General features: G+C 42.9%; 1 protein-coding gene across 6 annotated transcripts in view; it reads right to left on the bottom strand.

The window, feature by feature from the left end:
• Window positions 1-23434, bottom strand: part of dnajb6b (DnaJ heat shock protein family (Hsp40) member B6b) — a 43686-nt gene that overhangs the window by 3763 nt on the left and 16489 nt on the right. For 4 of the 6 annotated variants that reach the window (XM_029661549.2, XM_065019548.1, XM_029661550.2 and 1 more), the window contains exons 2-8: window positions 23247-23362; window positions 16395-16504; window positions 14488-14550; window positions 14003-14113; window positions 9123-9272; window positions 8596-8737; window positions 8314-8384 (exon numbers count right to left, since the gene is read on the bottom strand). In XM_029661549.2, the coding sequence (XP_029517409.1) occupies window positions 8314-8384; window positions 8596-8737; window positions 9123-9272; window positions 14003-14113; window positions 14488-14550; window positions 16395-16504; window positions 23247-23311 (712 nt within the window). In that variant the 5' untranslated portion in view covers window positions 23312-23362. The remainder of the gene's footprint in view (window positions 1-8313; window positions 8385-8595; window positions 8738-9122; window positions 9273-14002; window positions 14114-14487; window positions 14551-16394; window positions 16505-23246; window positions 23363-23434) is intronic. The other 2 variants (XM_029661552.2, XM_029661553.2) reach the window with 2 other exon arrangements.

Raw genomic sequence — 23434 nt, 5'->3', positions numbered from 1 at the left:
ATGATTCTCCGGGAGAATCTGATATAAAAAGGTATCAGTCGCGATCAGACGGAGACTGCACTAAGCCTCTGGTAGATGTAAATCTACCTTTATCGACCAACTCCCCCATGGTCAAAGGCAGTGCCACAAGGACCCACATAGCGTCGATAAGAGGTTACCCTGGGCCTGCCCACCCGTGGTGAAGTGGATGAATCTTGAGCTGTCAAAACCATTTTTTTTTATACAAGGCCTTGGATCACAACTTGTGGGGAGGGAGAATCTCCTTTATGTTGCAATATGAAGCCTGGGTGTTAAGCTGCATTGGCCACGTGTTAATAAAGTGATCATTCTCACACATTCAGAGGCATCAGCTGTGGTGCTCGTTAAAACGCCTGGATTCCCGAACAGTCCCTGTTCAAGTACAACGTGACATCCTTGTCCCGAGGAACACAATCCAGGTGAGAACGAGAAGCTTCTCCGATTATATGTTGCCTGTAAAAGAAGACAAGTGCGATTCAAACCTGTGTAGCCATACCAGGAAAACCAAGAGGATGAAACGCAAAAGATCTTCAAAACATCCCCTCTGGCTGCAGCAACCAGTTGCTTTCATATTGCAACCATAAAGTTCAGTCATATTTCATGTGGCCGCTTTTATTGTGATCAGCCATGTAAATAGAGATTTTGTCATTTTCTCTCGGTAATTTACATGTATATTGAATTAGTCGCAGCGTATAAGGAGAGATTTATTATGCTCAGATTACACAGGCAGATTTCACCGCCATTGTGTTTTGTAATTAAGGGGGGGGGGGGGGGGGGGGTAGAGGGCAAGAATGGAGCCAGATGCTCCCTCGTGCCGAACCGGTTTTCATTTAGAGAAAGGTCTACACCAACTTTCAAACCCCCTCCATCATCCTTCCATCATTTCCAACAGTCAAGCCTTTACCACATCACATGCCATTAGAGTGACATATCAAACCAGGGGATGTGTTTAGGGACACACTGGCCAATCTGCTTGGAATAAGAGTAAACCTAAGTAATGCACTGCATGTAAACTGCATTGAAAAAAAATAGCCTTGGAGGACACTGCGTTGTATTCTGGGCTTTACAAAGGTATACACAAGGATAACCTTTTGTAGCATACAATTACACACACGTATTTAGTATTTTGCACATTTTCTGAGTCGGACGAGATCTATTAACGACTTCAAAGTAAAAGCGTTGTATGCCTCAAGTCTCTTACTGTTTTTTCTCTCTCTCAGCAGTTTAGGTCCTGTGTGTGTGTGTGTTGTGCCATTTTGTCCTGACTGGCACAAGCCACCAAGGTAACAAACGTCTCTCTCTCATTCCTGGATGTCTGACCCTTTCCTCAGCCACTCATTATTTCATCTACGTAGTTGTTGAAACGCCATTTTCATAGTTATCAAGCTCCAAATCACATCATGAATTGCCACTGGCTTTGAGGAAAGCCAGAGTGTCTATGTATGCGGATGACTCAATACTATACATGTCAGCCACTACAGCGACTGAAATGACTGCAACACTTAACAAAGAGCTGCAGTTAGTTTCAGAGTGGGTGGCAAGGAATAAGTTAGTCGTACATTTTTCTAAAACTAAAAGCATTGTATTTGGGACAAATCATTCACTAAACCCTAAATTGAGCAAGTTGAGGTGACTAAACTGCTTGGAGTTACCCTGGATTGTAAACTGTCATGGTCAAAACATATTGATACAACAGTAGCTAAGATGGTGAGAAGTATGTCCACGATAAGGCAAAAAACAAAAACAAACAAAAAAACACCTTATGGAACAGCAGGGATTGTGAGGCAACACAAACATAGGCACAGACACATGCATACACACACGATAACAAATGCACTACACACACATGGATTTAGCACTGTAGATGTGGTAGTGGTGGAGTAGGGGCCTGAGGGCACACAGTGTGTTGCGAAATCTGTGAATGTATTGTAATGTTTAAAACAAAATGGTATACACTGGCTTCATTTTGCTGGACCCCAGAAAGAGTAGCTGCTGCCCTACAGCAGCTAATGGGATCCATAACAAATATAAATATCACTTGTCCAGACATGTCTGCAGACATGGCAGAGAAAGTAAAAACCGGTGGGAAGGATGCTGGAAGGTAGCTGTAATAAACCTCGTCTGAGACAAAGGAAAAAGCACGGCGAGACTTTGTCTATGTCCCAAATGGCTCCCTATATAGTGCAGTACTATTGACCAAATCCCTATGGGCCTTGGTCAAAGGTAGTGCACTACATTGGGCTTAGGTCACCATTTGGGACACAGCTTTCAACTCACTGGATGAATAGACTTATTACCGTGAGGTCAGCAATCGCGACCCTGGCAAATCGGCAGTCTATGTTGCGAGAGGCGAGCGGGCGCAATAGTCTTTTATAAAGGATGCCAAACAAATCAGTCTCCAAAGTCCACATCCCAAATGGAGGATTGACACCACAGAGTGATAATCCCCTCGGCAGAGTAACACACACAATTGGTGGTTTACGGCTCAGGTATTCCCCTGGCTCCGGTCTGCTTCTAGCTCTGAAAGACAACTAATCCAAGTGCATATTCCCTTCTGCAGACTGCCTGAATACCTAAATCAGTTTTGCATTGGAGAAATGGAGAGTAATTGCATTTTACCGTGTGAGAATCCAGGGCCGTGAGGCGTATTGTCAACATGTCCCTGCTCTGCGGATCAATATTTGTTTGTATTATGAGGTCGTTACCTGGGCGATAAGACTCCCCCGCCCCACAGAGCTGTGTAATCCATTATCATTTAATTAATTTAAACAAAACAATATCAAACTGCATTGATGATAATGAGATATTTTAATAGTCATAAAGGCAGCCTTTTATTTTCTGGATCAAAGACTTAGACTACAGAACAGACGTTCCCACTTCTCCATGAATACATTTAGATCCATTGTCTGAAAGGTGCCTATCATTTGTTTTGTTTCAGTCCAGGGTGTACGAGTCTACATCCAGACACCTGACACTCACACACCTTAATCATGTTGGCCAAACCTTATGTAGGTCTACTGGATTTGACTGCGTTGAAGAAGGCCACACACTGTTGGTTGGGCTTGAACATCCTACGCCTATCAACGTAAATCGACTGACATCCCCGGCCGGGTGCCCAGCAGCAGCCGCAGAAGTCTGCTGAGGCGACACCACTGCTGAGCACACCGATAATGACTACGTTGTCAAGGGTACCCTATCCCCTATATAGTGCACTACTTTTGACCAGAGCCTTATGGTCCCTGGTCAAACGTTTTGCACTATAACAGAGAACAGGATGTCATTTTGTGCCCATGTTCAAACGTGGCCAGGCAACAGCTGGGTTTGTCCCGATCTCCATCTTTCATAAGGCAGCCGACAACCCTGGCGTTGATGGTGGCCAGAGATGGCCCTGCTACTCCAAGCGATGACAGTTGCATAGAATGCAATTCGAACAGGATGCTGCCTGCTGCGACCAGGAAGCCATTTTGTGGCCCCGGGACAGGAAATCAAAACATGATCTGTCATTAATGATGGATGAGCATGAGATCCAGCCTTTCGGTTTTCAATCATAAAAGCTTACCAGTGTTAATTTGTCATATTGTTGCCTCTAGCAACTGCATGAACAATGGAATACTCATGTGCTCACGGAGGTGCGGGCAACTTGACCATACAGTGGCTTGTGGTTTGAGACATGGATAGTAGTATCGTGTCGTTGCTCATTCCACCTTATTATCGTAGCTAAACTAGTAGGGCTAGTCACAACAAAGCTAGACGTATGTAAAGAGATTGACAGGCTGACAGAAGGCCCAGTGGTTCAGCCACTGAAGAAAGTGAACTACAGAAGCAACAACAGACTCAGTACATCATAGAGATGAACGACAGTTTAATTACATTGTGTGGCTGACAACTACAGACATGGGAAGACAGCTCAACTCTGCCATTTGGGACATAAAACCACTATTCCCTACATAGGCCACTACTTTTGGCCATAGCCCTTACGGAGTCTGGTCAAAAGTAGCACACTATATTAGGAAATTGGGTGTCATTTGGCAGGCACGCTAGTACCTACCTTCCACTGTGCGAGTCCACATTAATAAATGTGTACGCATCCACTTCAAAGATGAGGAAATAATATATATACACATTTGCAATGTCAGACGTTTAGGTTACAGGTATGCAGTGTAGCAGAATGTTTTGGGGTTTTGCAGCATACGCAAAAAAGTCAGTGCGAATGTGACTTTGGTCCACGATATCATAAGGTATTTCACTAAGCTGGAAGGCATTTTACATTGCAATAACCCAATACAAGCGGTTTTTAGAACACAAACATTTCTACCTGAGAATTAGGATTCACCTGTGATTCACTTTGGTACAGTATAATATTTATGTAAAAAAAAAAAAAAAAAACTGAACCTGTAGGTAGCTACAGGTAACTGCCAAAATAAAGGAAACACCAACATAAAGTGTAGAGCCAGAACAGCTTCAATGCACCTTGGCAAAGATTCTACAAGTGTCTGGAACTCTGTTGGAAGGAGGCGACACCATTCTTCCACAAGAAATAACATAACTTTGGTGTGTTGATGGAAAACGCAGTCTCAGGCACCGCTCCAGAATCTCCCAGTAGTGTTCAATTGGGTTGAGATCTGGTGACTGAGACGGCATATGGTTTACATTGTTTTCATGCTTATCAAAACGTTCAGTGACCACTGGCTATGGTAGCCAAAATAATGGCCTGCCCAGCATTTTTATACATGACCCTAAGCAGGATACGATGTTAAATTGCTTAATTACTTCAGGAACTACACTTGTGTGGAAGCACCTGCTTTCAATATACTTTGTGTCCCTCATTTACTCAAGTTTTTCTATTATTTTGGTAGTTACTTGTAGAATAGGGTGATGTCATCCTCTCCTGTTAATGTAGAGACAGCGCAACCTAGTGCCAGGAACATGCTCTACAACACAGGGAGAGAGAACTACACTGTCTTCCGGGTTGTCTTCAGGCCTACATTTCATCATTTGTTGTGTACAACACCTAACTCGTTTGTAATAAATGCAGATTCAATTATTTAAATCATTACAAAATACTGTTGTGTTCTATTGCGTTTTTAACAAAGTGCAATGGCGGTTTTCAGTCAACAGGAGGAGCTATTGCACCGTGGAAAAATACTTTGACTGTAATTTCATTACAATTGAGGAAATCAATATATTCAAGCCCTTACATTCATTTTAATTACGTTTTCATAATCAAAGCCGTAATCTTGCCCCTGGCTCAAACAGTTATTAAAAAGCAAATGGGAAGACTAATTCAAGCTGCTTTTCTGACCCTTAAAATATATATTTGTCTCCCACCGAGGGCAGTGTGTTGTAATTCAACTGAATGCAAGGCCTTAACAGGAATTGTTAACATTTTTAACAGCAGTGCTAGTCCCGGTATTTATCCAGGGACCTTGACTCTCTTTACAATGTCAACTCTACCACAGTGGAGGGTACAATGATCTCCACTCATCAGCACATCTCCCCACACACACACACGTAACCTGAGCCAGGCAGCCACAAGGACAGGGCCACAATGTCACCTAGCAACGCAGCCACATCTTCCATCAACCTTCAGGTGAGAATTAAAACCAACAGAGTGATGGAAAAATGGCTGCCACAGCTGAAGGAATTTGAAGGACAAATAGAGCTGTACGCCAACATTGTGAAATACAGGATCGTACCGACTAGACAACCAAACAGAAGAAAACAGACAAACAGGAAGGGACTACCTGAGCTTATCCAGTAAGAAACGCTTATCGTTTCCCGTTGCAAAAGGTTTTGCGACAGTATGCATTAATGCATACTGGGACGGTCAGCTAAGGGTGTATTACAATGTGCCTGTTGCAGCTTTATTTTAGACGTTTCCCATGAGGATGATGGTTCTTACACAAAACCAAAAAACCGGGACGGTAAACTGCGTGGAGAGACCTGTTCGCTCTGCTCTCGTTGCTCCACAGTGACAGCTTTCTCCCCTCATGTAAACGCCTCTCACAAAAATGCACTGAAGCTTGTGTAAATAAACAGACCCCCTTTTAGCACATTCTTCAGAACTGCTGTGCACGACTGATCTGTTCTACACACACAAATATACACCCTCAAAAACACACTTCCCTTCTACCGCAGGCCAGGGCAAAATAAACAGCTGTAACCCCTTGTGCCAAGTGCTGCAAGTCTGCCACCACCTGTACCCACAGCCAGTGTCAGACAGTGGCACGGTTGGACAGCATCTGAACAAAACCGCCCATTGCTGAGGGACAATACAACCCGGGCTACGTCTCAAATGGCACCCTATTCCCAATATAGTGCACTACTTTTGACCAGAGCCCTATGTAGGTAACAGGGTACCAGTTGAAGCAGCCCAGTCTCCATTATAAGACATTGCATTGAACATCGAAGCAGTGCCGATTTGTTTTAAACCTAACGGTTTATAAACAAAACACTAGTAATCACATCTGATAAACAGATGACATGTTGCTAGATGAAGGACAAAAACAGACACCGTCTGCATCCCAAATGGCACCGTTTCCTATTTAGCGCACTATATAGAGGGAATAAGGTGCAATTGTGATGCAAACACTGTGCTGTGACGCTTAGGGAAACGCTGAGGTGAGGATGTGTATAACTCCCAGTCTCTAAGCAAACACATCATCACATTTACTGATACTAGGAGGGCAAGGGACACAGCTTCATGGATTCAAGAGGGATGTGAGTGTAAGAATACGTACCTTTTGTTGAAACGGTCATTCTTGACCAAAGGCAACCAATTACTGCCACAGTGCATCTTATGTTGACGCTAGCTAATCATTCTATACTGATAGTCCACGAAGTGACTGCTATCACTGAATGAATTTGACATGATGCACCACTATAAAAATGCAGGCGTAATCAATTAGCTTAGCGGTAAAATTATTTCATTAGTAGGTTCAAATGAACACGTGAGAGTGAGTTTTATTGGAAAAACAGTGAGGGCGGTTTCCTTTTCTCTGTGTGTTTGTGTGAAGCAGGGGTCATCAAGTAAGCACACACACATTGAGGGAGTGGGTGGGTGTGTCACTCAAGCAAAACAGAATCACACACACACTCATTGTGAATGCAACGGCCCCTAAGAGGGTTCAAGCTGAGATTTATTGACCAATGTATCTTTTTTAGTTGTTTTACAAAGTACACAAAATCCCCTATTTCGTGATAGATATACAAAGTACCAGTCAAATGTTTAGACACACCATAATCACCCGACCTCAACCCAATTGAGATGGTTTGGGATGAGTTGGATCGCAGAGTGAAGGAAAAGCAGCAAACAAGTGCTCAGCATATGTGGAAACTCCTTCAAGACTTAAAGCATTCCAGGTGAAGCTGGTTGAGAGAATGTCAAGAGTGTGCAAAGCTGTCATCAAGGCAAAGGGTGGCTACTTTGAAGAATCTCAAATACAAAATATAACACTTTTTGGGGGGGGGTTACTACATGATTCTATACATGTCATTTCATAGTTTTGACATCTTCGCTGTTATTCTACAATGTAGAACAGAGTAAAAAAAAGAAAAAAAAAGAAGGAAAAACCCTCGAATGAGTAGGTGTGTCCAAACTTCTGACCGGTACTCTATATTGTCTCTGTTTATGGTTTATGATGAGTTGATGAAACAGTTAGTCAGGAACATGAACAGCCTGGTCATTGGAAATCATGCAGAGATGAAAGAAACACTCATATTCCAAAACAAGCAAACAAACCAACAGAAAGCAAAAACAAAATGCACAGGAATACTGTATCAACCCACTAATCCTCTAGATGTGTTCATCTGAAACGTAGGAGTGTGAAAATGGTTTTAAAAAAGGTTAAAGCTGAGATTGTTCTTTTGAACTAAAGCAAAGCAGTACAGCTTGTGCCCTTAGCTTCTAGAACTAAAAGGACAAGAAGTCTACTCATGAAAAAACTGCAATACAGAAAAATAAATGAATAGTACAAATCAGTAATAAACAGTGGTCCTAGTAAGAGAAAGGTCCCAGAACCAAAAAAGGTGAAACGGGAATAAATACAACCGTATCTGAACGTCCCTCGCTCCTGCGGCTAAACTCAGTTGAGAACACATTTCCCGCCATGAGGAATGTTAACTACGAATGTCAACAGGGGAGGGAGAGGAGAGAAACCAACTACCGTAAGGTCGCGACCCTGAGCAGCATCGTCACGCTGAGTTAGTTTAGTTTGTTTCCAGGTCAGGTGTGAGTATTTCAAACGTTGTGCAGAGGTCATCACTTGTTATCCAGTCTTAGGAGCTGCTCCTTACCGTTGACGGTTAGAGACTTTAACTGACCGTCTTCCTCCACCTCCACCCTCTCCTGGCCGTTCTCCACAATCCTGCAGGAGATAGAAACAGACATTTTAAACCATAACCTTGTTATACGTTACTCTGTTTTTCTCTATTCCCGACTGTCTTGATGAATCGACGACAACATCCTAGGAAAGTCCTGCGTTTTTATTTTGAGGAAACTATCCCTTTAAAACACAGGGTGAGGACAAGTCAGTGAGGCATAGACGTCATTGACTGACTAGCTGTGTTGAGCTGTACCGTTTTGTGGTGATTTGTCTGCCGTTAATGAACTTGGTGGAGGTAGACACCGAGCGGGAGCACATTCCTCCTCCACCTCCAAAAGATGAAGAGGAAAACGAGGCGAAGCCTCCTCCACCCATATGTCCCAGGGAGGTGAAACCTAGGAGGGACACACAGAGCTTACGAGTAAGCATTTCATTTTACTGGTCACACTCATATACCCACTCCAAATCCACCCACTCCAAATATCACCATTTCTCCTTTTGACATTTTCATCTCAATTGAGACTGTAGCTAAGAACTGCGTGAAACTTATCATAGGATAACATCAGGATAGATCTCATTAAAGGAAAATTAACATCAAATAATGTTTCAGCTCTCTGGGTGACATTTGTCTTACAAACACACCCGTGAGTGAGTGAAAGGCATAGTAACATTTCAAATAGATGGGATTGAATTATGATATGATTTCAATTGTAAACAACTTCCGTGAGAAGAAGGTTTAGTTTAACCAGAGTTTTAGTACACACATATTTGAAGTATTACCGTGCTGCAGGGGAAGCGCACCTGAACCAAACCCTGGGAAGCCCGCCCCGAAGGGGGGGAAGCCACCAAATCCGTGGAAGAAGGATCCTCCGGTCCTACTTTGGTTCACCACCCGCTGCCTGTGTCCCCCACCGAAGAAGTCATCGTCTGCTGGGGAGAGACCATGACAACACATTAGTCAAGTTCACTTTCACCCACATAGCAGTACCCAATTGTCATACTTCAGTAAATGTAAAGAAATCTTAATAGAAAATGACTGCAGTAAAAGTCAACAAGTAAAATACTACTTGAGTTTTCCTGTCCTGCTAAATATAAAAAATGTAAGGAGTACTTTTGGGTGTAAGGGAAAATGTATGGAGTAAAAAGTACATTTGACTTAGGAATGTAGTTTAGTAAAAGTAGTCAAAAATATAAAGAGTACAGTACAGATACCACAATAACCTACTTTAAAGTATTTTTACACCACTGGAAATGGCATAGGCCCATCTACACTGAACAAAAATATAAACACTACATGCAACAATTTCAAAGATTTTACTGAGTTACAGTTCATACTAGGATACCAGTCAATTTAAATAAATGTATTAGGCCATAATCTATGGATTTCACATGACTGGGAATACAGATATGTATATGTTGGTCACAGATACCTTAAAAAAACAAAAAACAAAGGGCGTGGATCAGAAAACCAGTCGGAATGTAGCACGACACATCTCCTTCGCATAGTGTTGATCAGACTGCTGAATGTTGTCCCACTCATCTTCAATGGCTGTATGAAGTTGCTGGATATCGGCAGGAACTGGAACACGCTGTTGTCAACGCCAATCCAGAGCATCCCAAACATGCTCAATGGGTGACATGTCTGGTGAGTATGCAGGCCATGGAGGAACTGGGACATTTTCAGCTTCCAGGAATGGTCTACAGATCCTTGCAACATGGGGCTGTATATTATCATGCTGAAACATGAGGATGTCAGCAGATGAATGGCACGACAAAGGGCCTCAGTATCTCGTCAAGTTCTCTGCGCATTCAAATTGCTTAGATAAAATGCAATTGTGTTGTTCATTGTCCGTAGCTTATGCCTGCCCATACCATAACCCCAACGCCACTTGGGGCCCTCTGTTCACAAGGATGACATCAGAAACCGCTCTCCCACACGACGCCATACACGCTGTCTGCCATCTGCCCGGTACAGTTGAAACCGGGATTCAGCCGTGAAGAGCATACTTCTCCAGTGTGCCAGTAGCCATCGAAGGTGAGAATTTACCTACTGAAGTTGGTTACGACACCAAACTGCAGTCAGGTCAAAACCCTGGTGAGGACGATGAGCACGCAGACGAGCTTCCCTGAGACGGTTTCTGACAGTTCGTGCAGAAATTCTTTGGTTGTGCAAACCCAGAGTTGTGTCAGCTCCGCGGGTGGCTGGTCTGACGATCCCGCAGGTGAAGAAGCCGGATGTGGAGGTCCTGGGCTGGGCGGGGTTACACGTGGTCTGTGGTTGTGAGGGCGGCTGGATGTACTGCCAAATTCTCTAACGATGTTGGAGGCAGCTTAAGGTAGAAAAATTAACATTATATTATCAGTAACAGCTCCTGTCAGGTGGATGAATTATCTTGGCAAAGGAGAACATTTGAGAGAAATAAGCTTTTTGTGCTTATGGAACATTTCTGGGATCTTTATTTCAGTTCATAAAACATGGGACCAATACTTTACATGTTGTGTTTATTTTTGTTGTTGAGAATAAATACATATCTATAAATTGAGCTGGCTCATTCACTGATGTCGTGTCCCCATTCCCCAAAGGGTAAAGTGCATTAACCTACACACTTTTTGGAAGGAAATGTCTGATACATCAAATAATATTTGAGGGGTTTTGGTTTCAACAGGATATAAAAAATGAAATAAAGAGTTCAATCATTTACAGTATCACATCATAATTCAGAGGTTTGTGTTAGTCTTAACCAGAAATGGCTGCAGTAGTCACATGGGAGACCCTCCCATAGGGACAGACGTGATTGTGCTGAGAAAAATAGCTGCCCTTCCCGTTAGAAAGAAAAATCCCCTGCTGCTTCCGCTCTCCAATCCACCACACAATGTCAGAATTCATTTATTAATTGGATCGTTTATGCATGAGGACCCCGAGGACTCAGTCACACTCCCTCTCCCCTTAGAAAAGGTCCGTATTAAACCCAGCAGCAAGCTCTCCATAAAGCCGCCCTCTAATCCTCTCTGTATTCCATTGTGCATCTCAAATGGACTGACCCCCACCACAATGTGGTGACCCCCCCCACCACAGGAGGTCTCCACTGCTACTGGAACTGGTTCTGAGTCCTAAATGGCACCCTATTCCCCATATAGTGCATTACTTTTGACCAGAGCTCATGACTATGGGCCCCTAGTCAAAAGGAGTGCACCAAGTAAGGAGAAGGGTGCCATTTGGGATGCAGAGGAGCATGGAAGATGTTTCTAACGAGGCTGGTCATAATATCATTTATGATCTAGAATTAAAACCCTTCTTGTTTATCTCGGTGTCCCTTGATGTGACTTATTTAGTTATGTCGTTAGGCGAGGATTTAATGTAGCAGGGTTATTTATAATATAATGGACTTGAAAATGGCCTTTGAAAGCTATTGCTAAACTATTACTAAACTCAGCCAATGTTCAGTGACTTGCGGTTACGGAAGGTGTTGTTTTGACCAATGGGAGACGTGTTGTAGTAGGGAGCCTATTGGCTCAGTCAGTGGTGTAAAAGCCGGCATCTGCTCAGCGAATGAGAGCGAGGCATCCACGGTTCACCCACAGAGCTCTAAATATGGAGGCGAGCCTCAGACAGTGGACGGATATGAGAGCCTACATCATTCAGCTGGAATGCTTTCAAAAATAGCTTCTGTATTAAAATAAGACCAGTTGTAATAGCGTCAGACGCATGTGTCTGTGTGTGTGGAAACACATGTGAAACAGGGGAGGGGTTACAATGATACTTGATGAATGTGTGTGGTGTAGGAGTATGTAGGAAGCTCCGAGGTTGATACATTTTACAGGTTGCTTTCGCATAACATGTTACGCATTTTAGCGTAATCCGATTACAATATTTTTGCTGGTAATGTAAAAAACTGATGTTTTACATTATTATTTTTCAAATCAGATTACATGTAACTTCTTGAACTGTACTGTTGGTTAAGGGCTTGTAAGTAAGCATTTTACGCTAAAGTCTACACAAATAAAGTTTGGTTTGATTAGTTCGTTTTTTTGTAATCATATGTAGTCAGTTACTCCCCAACACTGCCTCCTCCCTCACTATATAGGGAATAAGGTGCCAGTTGGGACGCATCCACAGAGTGCAGAGGACAGCTGTTGCTGTTTACTCCCATGTTGGCAGTGTCCAGCAGCAGCAGCATCAGACAGCATGTCCTCAATGCAGCCGGTAAGAGGATAGTACCTGCTAGGCTGATGGCATGGAGCACCACACTATGTTCCTGGCTTAATAGGCGTCCCTGTTTGCTCGTAAACTTGACATTTTAACCCAGACCATCTAGGCTATCCAGTCTGTGGTTGGAAGAGTCTAAAAGGTTGCAATGGCTGTTTTTTTTCTTCTTCTCGAAAGCCAGTTCTATGGGTAATGCAGTACCCACCCGCCCCTCTAGCCAGAGGCATGGTGATTGTATAGCTGGCTGTCATTATGACAGCTGGTGCTGATGGTTTGTCATTCAGTCTGTCAGTCAGTCAGTCACTAGACACAGCAGCAGCTTGGGGTCCTGCGAAGACTAGTAAAACACACGAGGGGTTAACTGACTGCTAAAGTCCTGAGTCACACCCAGGCTACGACAGTTAGGCTAGACGGGACCCTGAGCACAGTCCTGGCTGCCTCCAGGGAGGGATTTTACTTTTTGGTCCACTAGCCGCAGTGGTTGCCCAAATTGACCAGATACTCAACTTGTTTACAAGCCACATTTTTTGATAAATCACAGAAAACGCATAGAATAGCATATATTGAACGGTTTTCAAATTGATTTCAAAGAACAGACAGCCAGCCAGACCTATTCCAGCAGGCAAGGTCTCCATTGCTCTCGATATCGTTTGAACCAGATATTGAACCTATGCTGTACCCCCACCCAACTTTCACAACTGTAGCATTGAGATTCTCTCTTCCGGAGCTGACACACACTCAAAGATTTGTAGTTATAAATGTTTTTATTTTTTATTACATGTGGGCTTTGTATCAAACAAACTGCTCCCAAATGCTCTGTGTGACCCCCACCAATGTGGCTGGTAAGAACAGACTGTTAATTTCCCACCCTGGCTACGTCACTTACCCCTAATCAGTCTGCAGTGTAGCCAGTTCTGTACAACTCTCTGTAACAGCTACATAAACACGACGGTCAGGCAGGCCAGCAAACAGCCCAGACGCTCTCATCCAGCCAGCAAGGTTGACCCAGATCGGCACACAATTAGTAGCATGTCCACAGGGGAGTTAAGAACGTGAATCTAGTTGTGGGTATAATCGACAGTGAAAAGTTTGGGACTGTTCAAGGAATTAAAAAGCGCAGATCTCGCTAGAGGCAGCGTTGAATAACGTAATCTCAATTCCTGCATCAGTTCTGGTGATCAAAGCCGTATGGGTTATATCAACAGTATAGCGATAGATTCCTATTGAATATTATCTACACAGGGATAAGCGGTTACGTCACATCCAAAATTGAGCCAACTTGGATGAATTGTACGTAATAAAAGTAGTCAGAGAGACAGAGCGTACCAAAGTATGGCTCCATCCTCAATCACTCTCTTTCCACTCTATAGAATAAGGGCAATTGCCATTGGTGTCTCCGGGAGCTAGGCTCTCTCTGGGCATTCTCTGGCCTCAGTGAGAGGAAAAGACTTACCGAAGAAATCGGCAAATGGATCTCGACCTCCGAAGAATTCCCTGAAGACATCCTCGGGGTTACGGAATGTGAACCCACCACTGAAGTGATCACCGTTGTGATAATGCCCTCCTGGAAGAAACAAGAGAATAAGAACAGAGTTACTGAGCGATGGAAACATATTCCTGGTCCTTCAGTACACGTGGCGATCTGAACATAGTTAATTTACTCGAGGGAACTATGAGGGTAGCATGGCACTAAGAGGCTTAGTTGACAGCTAATGGTTTTGAGTCCTCAGAAAAAAAGTATTGCCCGGTCAGGTTTATGGTAAACACACTGAAGTTGACCCCATAGAGCTGTACATTGGTAGAGGCATGCTAGCTTTGTGTGTCATTTCAGACATTGTGTCATTATGTCATAATACTGTATCATATAACATACATGTTTAACCTCTAGATTTCCTAGAGAGGCTCTACATATCAAAACATATGAAGAGTAATGTATACCTCTGCCTCCGTTTCCAGCCAAGCCTTCTTTACCATACCGGTCATACTGGTTCTTCTTGTTTGCTAGGGATACGAAGAAAATGAGGGATTAAAGAGATCTGAAACTGTCAGGCAATGGTCACTGTGTATGTGTCCCAAATGGCAACCTATTCCCTATGGGGCACACTACTTTTGACCAGAGCTCTATGGGCCATGGTCTGACCTCGGTCAAAAGTAGAACACTATGGAATAGGGTGGCATTTAGGGCACTTTGAACTTGACAAAGTGTCGTTTCTGTTCTCCATTTAAATGAGAGAGCGCTGCGACCTTTGGATAATAATAGCTTCCTGGATATGAAACAGATCCTGCCTCATTCTCATAACTTGATACACGAGGTACATGTGAAATGGCCTTAGTGGCTCCTTATTACTACCTGCTTAGTTATAATGTATACACAAATCTATTGACTTGATGCTTGCTTCCAAATTACACTCAATGTTTTAGAGTTCACATTCAAAGAGTTAATAAAACATCAAGCGCAATCTCAGTCTTAAGACCCTTTCTTCTACCCAGTGAGAAAAATACATAATTTCAATGGCAAAACTGGTTGAAATCATGCCTTTTCAACTGGTCTTAAAATACTGTCTCCTAAGTCTTAACATCCTTCCTCGAAGACCTCTCATAGTCTTCCACCCGTGCTCTTCTTTCACCGATAGGTTACAATTCTGTCTCGGAGGTGAATGCTGGGAAAAGGCCCAGTCAGAAACCTGAGAGTGTACGATGCAGACAAACCATTGGACAACTGGGCGAGAGCGTGGCTGTTTATGCCTATTTTCATGAGTAAATGACCACCCCATAACTTGATAGGCGGAAAAAAAGTGAAACGACAAAAAGAGCGACTACTTAAAAGGCTTATACGAGAACCAAAAGAGGAAAGTCGATGTTCAAGTGTGTATACTCCACAGCACAAACGGTCCTGACGTGTGCTTTGAAGGGAAACAATTACTGGCCTGTTGTTAGCTGCTGTTGCTGGGAGAGCAGGACATAACGGGGACAAATAAATCGAGACAGTACAGTTCTCAGTTGTGCTCGCAGGCCTACAACCGCGTCCCAAACGGCACCCTATTCCCTATGTAGTGCAGGGCCCATGAAAAGTAGTGCACTGCATAGGGTGCCGTTTAGGACACAGTTGACGTCTCAGCGCTGTCAAGTACATAGATAATTTTAGTCCTGTAACAGACAGACTAAGGGTTATTTTCACTGTGGACAAAGACAATAGTTATGGTGTGTTCACCATCTGGCAGCAACACATGACTGGTCATATGTTAGGGTGGAAACAAAGAGGTGAAAACATCATAAAGACACCTAGGGTGATAGGCTAATGTACCTTTTGGGGGGATTTTAAGCAGTCATGTAATCTGTATAGCAGAGAGATATCACTAATCAAGAAGGCCTAGACCTCATGTGTGCATGCTATGTAGCTAGTCATCTGTCCACCACATCGTACAATTTTACAGGTTGCAGTCGTATCATGTTACACATTTTAGCGTAACGGGTTCTTGTAACGTTTCGAAAATGTACACTGACCAGGTGAAAGCTATGATCCATTATTGATGTCACTTGTTAAATCCACTTAAAAATCAGAGTAGATGAAGGAGAGGTTAAAGAAGGATTTTAAGCCTCAGACATGGATTGTTTTTTTGTGCGCCATTTAGAGGGTAAATAAGCAAGAGAAAAGATTTAAGTGCCTTTGAACAGGGTATGGTAGTAGGTGCAACGGTTTGGTTCAAGAACTGAAACGCTGTAGTTTCACGCTTATATATATATATATATTTTATTTTTATACAACCGGATGTGGTAATGAGATCCGTGACATGTGCATTAGCGTTTGCATAATGAGGAGTCTTAGGTGGAGGGGGGAATCTTACCGTCTGACAGGACCTCATAGGCTTCTGAAAGCTCTTTGAACTTCCTCTCTGCGTCTTCCTTGTTGTCTGGGTTCTTGTCTGGATGCCACTTCAGTGCTAGTTTTCTGTACCTAAAGTATGGCAGATTACATATTTTACTACACATAGAAATAGACTCGCATGCACAGACATGTAAAGCCCAAAGATACCGTCAGTTCTCATCTAAGGAGATTGGTAATCTCACCATTCATTTCATAACAAATACCAACTACGTATAACCGTCAATATGCCACATTGTTCCATGAGTAGTAATTCAATTGAGAGGCGTTCTTTTATCATTCGCTGATAGAATTGTGGGTTGACGACTGAGGGCTGACCAGGAGAGTGCAATTATCAATTTAACAGATAATTGCTCAAACTGTTTGCTGAATTGCAAACAGAGGATACATTTTTTTTTTTTTTAAGATTCAGTAGTCCGATTTCATCATTCAAATTACACAACCATCTGTGTCGTGACACTTAATTGGAAGACAAAAAAAACAACCACAAGTGCAGGCAGAGCAGCAAGTTGTTTAAGGCTGCTAGCTCAATTCTCACCCACCCAGCAAAAAAAAAAAAAAAAAAAAAAAATTTTTTTTTTATATATATATATAAATATTTAAAAAGGGAGACAGTGTAAAGTCCATGACTCTGCAGTCCAGGACAGCGGCTTGTACTGATTCAGCAGTTCTCTCGGACTAAGCCAGGCCTGCGGCAGACAGTGGCTACGTTCCAAATGCATCCCTATATAAAATAAAGTGATATTTAAACCTTTATTTAACTAGGCAAGTCAGTTCAGAACAAATTCTTATTTACAATGACGGCCTACCAAAAGGCAAATGGCCTCCTGGAGGGGATGGGGGCTGGGATGAAGAATGTAACATAAAATATAAATAGGTCAAAACACACATCACGACAAGAGAGACACCACCAACACTACATACAGAGAGACCTAAGACAACATAGCATGGCAGCAACACAACATTGGTAGCAGCGCAAAAACATGTCACACACATTATTGGGCACAGACAACAGCACAAAGGGCAAGGTAGAGACGACAATGCATCACGCGAAGCAACCACAACGGTCAGTAAGAGTGTCCATGATTGAGTCTTTGAAGAGATGGAGACAAAAACAGTCCAGTTTAAGTGTTTGTTGCAGCTCGTTCCAGTCGCTAGCTGCAGCGAAGTGAAAAGAGGAGCGACCCAGGGATGTGTGCGCTTTGGGGACCTTTAACAGAATGTTTTTTATTTTATTTATTTTACCTTTATTTTACTAGGCAAGTCAGTTAAGAACAAATTCTTATTTTCAATGACGGCCTAGGAACAGTGGGTTAACTGCCTGTTATGTGATGGGAGGAGCGGGTGCACCACCTTTGAACCACACTAAATAGAAACTAGGGTGCCGTTACGGACACGGGTACAGACACTATGGAGGATGGGCCTGACTCAGAGCTCCTCCATAAGGCTGCATAGAGACCACAGAGTAGGGATTTATCCTTTTATGACAATATATTCTGCTGAGAAGGAGCACATTAAGACCTAGGACGCCATGCAGACCTCGGGCCATAGGAGTCAAGTGTCTCTGTGGAGGAGTGCTGATCTAGGACGAGGCCTTCCCTGTCCATGTAATCTTATTAAAATGGTGATCTAAAAGGCTAAACTGATTTTAGAGCAGCACTTCTACTCAGACGCTGGATTACATACGGCCCCTGTAAAAAGGGTGTCCAAACTCACCTACAGGTGAAAGACAAAAACAAAAAAACAACAAGAGCACTGGTGGGGTGCTTCAGGCCCGAGGTAAACCACATCTTGGTCGTAAGGCAGCAGTCTCACCTGAAGGCAGGGCAGGCCAGCCAAATAGGAACGATTAGTCGGCTGCCGGGGGCGACAGATTGGCGTGGGGCGGCATTTCCCGAGCTAAACTGACCAAGACTTGCAACAACACACATACCTTAAAGAATTCTGCCCCAAAACAATGTACATTTCTCTCAGTCAGTGGCATATGGGTTACTTAGGTGAGCGCTGATGCCGCCCCATGATAAGCAGTAGGCCTATCCACTTTGTCAAAGGGCAGGGGAGCAAATTATTATCCATATAACACTCTCAACGGTGTTGTTGGAGAGAGACGCACTGCTGAGTCTCTCCACAATGTTCCGTAAAAAAAAATGGACCATAAATCACGTAGCCTGTAGCCTACGGTACAAAAAAAGTGCAGTTTTCTGTAGCCTACAGACTGGAGATATATTTTTGACGATGTCATGAGACAGATACTTTGTACATCATGCATGTTTCTCCGATCAAATAGCTAACCTAAAATGGTGTCCCAATCAAATAAAAATGTGCTTCGATGTGAATATGACATGTTAACAGACAACGCTAAAAACAGGAAAGGTCAAAGTTAAATGGACAATATCTGGAATGGAAAAATCAGGCTCCTCACAACTGCTGTCCAGGAATTTCAACCAATGATGTATATAAAGCCTGGATTGCTATCTATTGGCCATTGAGTCTTAGTAACCACCGGTCAGCCATATTGGTACTCCCCAGTAAGAGCAGCGGTATTGGAATGCTACAGTATTTCAATTAAAATGTTTCAAAAGATAAAAACACTAAGGAAAATGTTTATATATATACTTATTTTTTTATTTGTATGTTTAGATAAAATAATCATTTAAAAGTAAGCCTTATGCATTAACAAGTGTCAAAAACTAATGTAGACATTAATAAATGCATTTGTAAAGCTTCAAAATCTTTTTTACAATGGCGGAGTACCAAGATGGCTGAGCGATGGCTTTAATACAGCGCCCCCTGCCAGTCATCCAGGGTTTATATACACTACATGAACAAAAGTATGTGGACAGTATGTGTTATAAAGTGGTTGAATACTTATTGACTGAAGACCTTTCAGCTTTTAATACATTTGTGAAAAATGCAAAAAACATAATTCCACTTCGACATAAAATTGAGATTTTATCCATTTTAAATTCAGGCTGAAACAACTAAATGTGGAAAAAGTAAAGGGGTGTGAATGCTTTCTATATACAGTACATGACCAAAAATATGTGGACATGTGCTCATTCCAAAATCATAGGCATTAATATAGAGTTGGACCCCTCTTTGCTGCTATAACACCCTCCACTCTTCTGGGAAAGCTTTCCACTAGATGTTGGAACATTGCTGCGGGGACTTGCCACGAGAGCATTAGTGAGATCGGGCACTGACGTTGGGCAATTAGACCTGGCTCGCAGTCTGTGTTCCAATTCATCCCAAAGGAGTTCAATGGGGTTGAGGTCAGGGCTCTGTGCAGGCCAGTCAAGTTCTTCCACACCGATCTCGACAAACCATTTCTGTACGGACCTCGCATTTTGCACGGGGCATTGTCATGCTGAAACAGTTACGGGCCTTCCCCAAAACTGTGGCCACAAAGTTGGAAGCACAGAATCGTCTAGAATGTCATTGCATGCTGTAGTGTTAAGATTTCCCTTCACTGGAAATAAGGGGCCTAGCCTGAACCATGAAAAACAGCCCCAGACTATTATTCCTCCTCCACCAAACTGTACAGTTGGGCACTATGCAGTCAGGCAGCTAGTGCTCTCCTGGCATCTGCCAAACCCAGATTTGTCCGTTGGACTGCCAGATGGTGAAGAGTGATTCATCACGACAGAGATGCACTTCCACTGATTTTAGGTTGGTGTTTGGCTGCTGGGACATGGAAATCCATATCATGACACTCCCTGACGTTGCTTCCAGAGGCCGTTTGGAAGTGGGTAGTGAGCGTTGCAACCGAGGACGGGTGATTTCTACGCGGTATGCACTTCAGCACTCAGAGGTCCGATTCTGTGAGTTTGTGTGGCCTACCACTTTGCAGCCGAGCCGTTTTTGCTTCAAGACCTTTCCACTTCACAATAACAGCACTAACAGTTGACCGGGGTAGCTCTAGCTGGGCAGAAATTTGACTTACTGACTTGTTGGAAAGGTGGCATCCTATGATAGTGGCATGTTGAAAGTCACTGAGCTCTTCAGTAAGGCCATTCTACTGGCAATGTCGATCTATGGAGATTGCATGGCTATGTGCTCAATTTTACACACCTGTCAGCAACGGGTGTGGCTGAAATAGTCGAAACCACTCATTTGAAGGGGTGTCCACATACTTTTGAGTATATAGCATACATCATTGGTTTCGACTCGTGGGCTAAATTGGCATGATAATCAGTGGGCGGCAGAACAGCCAGGACCGGGCCTGCATGAAAGAATACAGGTACAAATACTTAAGTGCTTTTCCTGTGCATTTTTTCACAAGAGCTTATGTCTGCAAACTACTTCATCCTGTAACTGTCACAGAGAGGTGTAAACAGGGGTTTTCTTGTTACTTTACTTGACTGACTTTGTCGATAGGACCATTAGCCATAGCTATTTAGGAGGGATATCACACCTGGCACAAATTATTGTCTAGTTATTGTTTCATGCCAAGGGGTGCCCTATGCCTGCACCCAGAGGGGAGTAGTTCAAAGTCCGGGTACAAGGGGATTTTGTGAGCCTTGGAGGGCCCTGACCTTAAAGATCTCATCCAGGCCTATCTGTTTGACTCCAAGTACATTGCTTGCTGTGGTGATAATTCTTCTCAGCATATTTCTCTGGCTGACAGTGGCATTGCCAAACCAACAAACAATACAATTTTTTTTTTTTTTAAATACTCAATAAAGGATGTGTAAAACAGAGTCAGTATAGTACAATTGACATTAACAGGCTACATGACCAAGGCGGCTAAGGCCCTATTCCCACTACCAGATATGACGGAGAGTCTGAGGAGCGGTATGGCGAAAGATAATTTTACTTTACAATTCACATGACATTCTTGCCTTGCGGCTGGCAACGCGACATTCTTGGTCCGCAGCTCAAATTGACTGTAAATATCATAGTAGCCACTATCCAGTAAACAAACTATTCAACAATGACAGACTTTTCTTCTAAAACATTAAGACGATTGAATAATGCAACCAAACCATATTAAACAAATCAAAATCATGTGCAGACAATTGCTACAGCATGTCTTCATCACATAACATTAGCCTATCCAAAATGAACGATTAACCCTCTCATACAAATATAAAAAGTACACCTTACATTTAAAAAAACAGGCTTCATTTTTTATCAATATAACGCAAATCATTGCATGTGGTAAAAGCAAATTGCGACTGAAAAACGTGGATAAATCGGTGAATTCCTCACGACAAGCTGTTTTATATGGCAGCCCATACCCGCCACCAATTCTTTTTTTAAAGTCTGATCAACTGTAGCCTACCGACAACAACCACAGCTGCAGGTAACCTCATTTTTAATTACTGATGCAAAGGCCTACATGATGCAACCCTGCATACGGCGATCTCAACCCTGTTAGTATTTGTTCAACTGCAGTTGTCTCTGCCTAAGGGGTATTCATCCTCCCTGGGACAGGAGTTTTATGTTTAAACAATATGACCTGATATAATAATCTGGTCATCATCAGAGCCAATATAAAAAATATTTTTTTTTACAGCTGGTTTATTACTACATTATACGCTTACAACTAAGGTTCGGAGTTGGTTATGTTAGCCTGCTACCAGATGGGGGATGGGCTCCCATAGTTTTACGTGGCTCAGTGCAGCCGGCAGCGTAAACGAAAGGTTGCTAGATCGAATCCCTGAGCTAACAAGGTAAAAATCTGTCGTTCTGCCCCTGAACAAAAGCAGTTAACCCACTGTTCCTAGGCAGTCATTGTAAATAAGAATTTGTTCTTAACGGGCTTGCATAGTTAAATACAAGGTACATTTTTAAAAATTCAAATGTAGCAGGCTGTTACTGCAATTTCAAGTTAAAACTTAATAAAAACATGATTCAAATATTAGGAAAATGTCTATTAAGTTGTAACCTTTTCAAAAACAATGCTCTTCCATTACCATATACACCGTAGGTGTGTTAGCTTAACGAGACAACTCTGTTTACACTGCCCTGCTTCAAGGGGAACAACTGTCTGGCGAGTGTCATGAACTACCTCCGGAGGTAGAGGTCGAGATGTAGTATGCGCACAAATTTACATTGGAGTAATAGGTGTAACAGACTATATTTTTACAGGAAGTCTATTAAGTGCGAAGAGGTTCCAAGATTGAGGTAAAGCAGTTCAAATTGGCAGGGTTAGAAGTGGGTAGCCCAGTGTATCAGAGAGATTGGGTTACACAATTGACCTAGTCAGCGTTGAAACTGAAAGTGAAAACAGTTCGCTTGTGTTTAAAAGACCACTTCTCGGTTAATTTAGTGACCGACGGTTGTTACCATTGTATTCAACACTTAAACTGAAAAACGAAAAGAGAGGAAAAACACTCCCTTCACAGTGGAGACGGTACTAACTTAAACCCTAAAAATAAATTTAAAAACGCATACCTTAGATTCCCAAGCCTAGCAGCACAAAAGGGCAGATCATCATCTCACAATCATACCGCAGTTTTAAAAAGAGGGGTGCGCGTGTCCGTCATTCACAACACATTACTGGCAAAACGACACGCGTGACGGTTCACAAAAGACAATAGGAAACCTTGGTCACGGTGCGTGAGCGGGGCTGCTCAGTGTGTCTGCCGGTGTGTGAGCATGCAGGAAGGTTTGCGACAGCGGTACTCAGCCAGGTTGCAGGAAGCGGAGTGAGAAGAGTGGAAACTTTCTAAAGCATTAGCGGTTAGCGCTCTCTCCGTTTCTATAATTAGTCTACTACATCCTAAAAGAGAGTGTCCCACACTACTAAAGTCGACATGCGTGTAAAAAAAGTTTAAAAAAAGAGGCCATGCCGAACACGGGTACTCACGCTTTTTTAATGTCCTCGGCCGAAGCGTTTCTCTGGACCCCTAAGATCTGGTAGTATTCTGTCATGGCTGTTTCTCTCTGGTTCCTTCTTCTAGACAGCAGTCTTCAGCCGTCGCTCTGCAGAGGGAGCAAAGCGCCGTTTTAAAAAAACAAACACAATGTGGAGGAACTCAATGAGGGGAAAAGCAC

The sequence above is a fragment of the Oncorhynchus nerka genome, linkage group LG6 (genome assembly GCF_034236695.1).
Source record: "Oncorhynchus nerka isolate Pitt River linkage group LG6, Oner_Uvic_2.0, whole genome shotgun sequence".
In the NCBI taxonomy this organism is placed as follows: domain Eukaryota; kingdom Metazoa; phylum Chordata; class Actinopteri; order Salmoniformes; family Salmonidae; genus Oncorhynchus; species Oncorhynchus nerka.
Note: the sequence above shows the minus strand (reverse complement) of the source record. Positions and strands in the feature narration are given on the sequence as shown.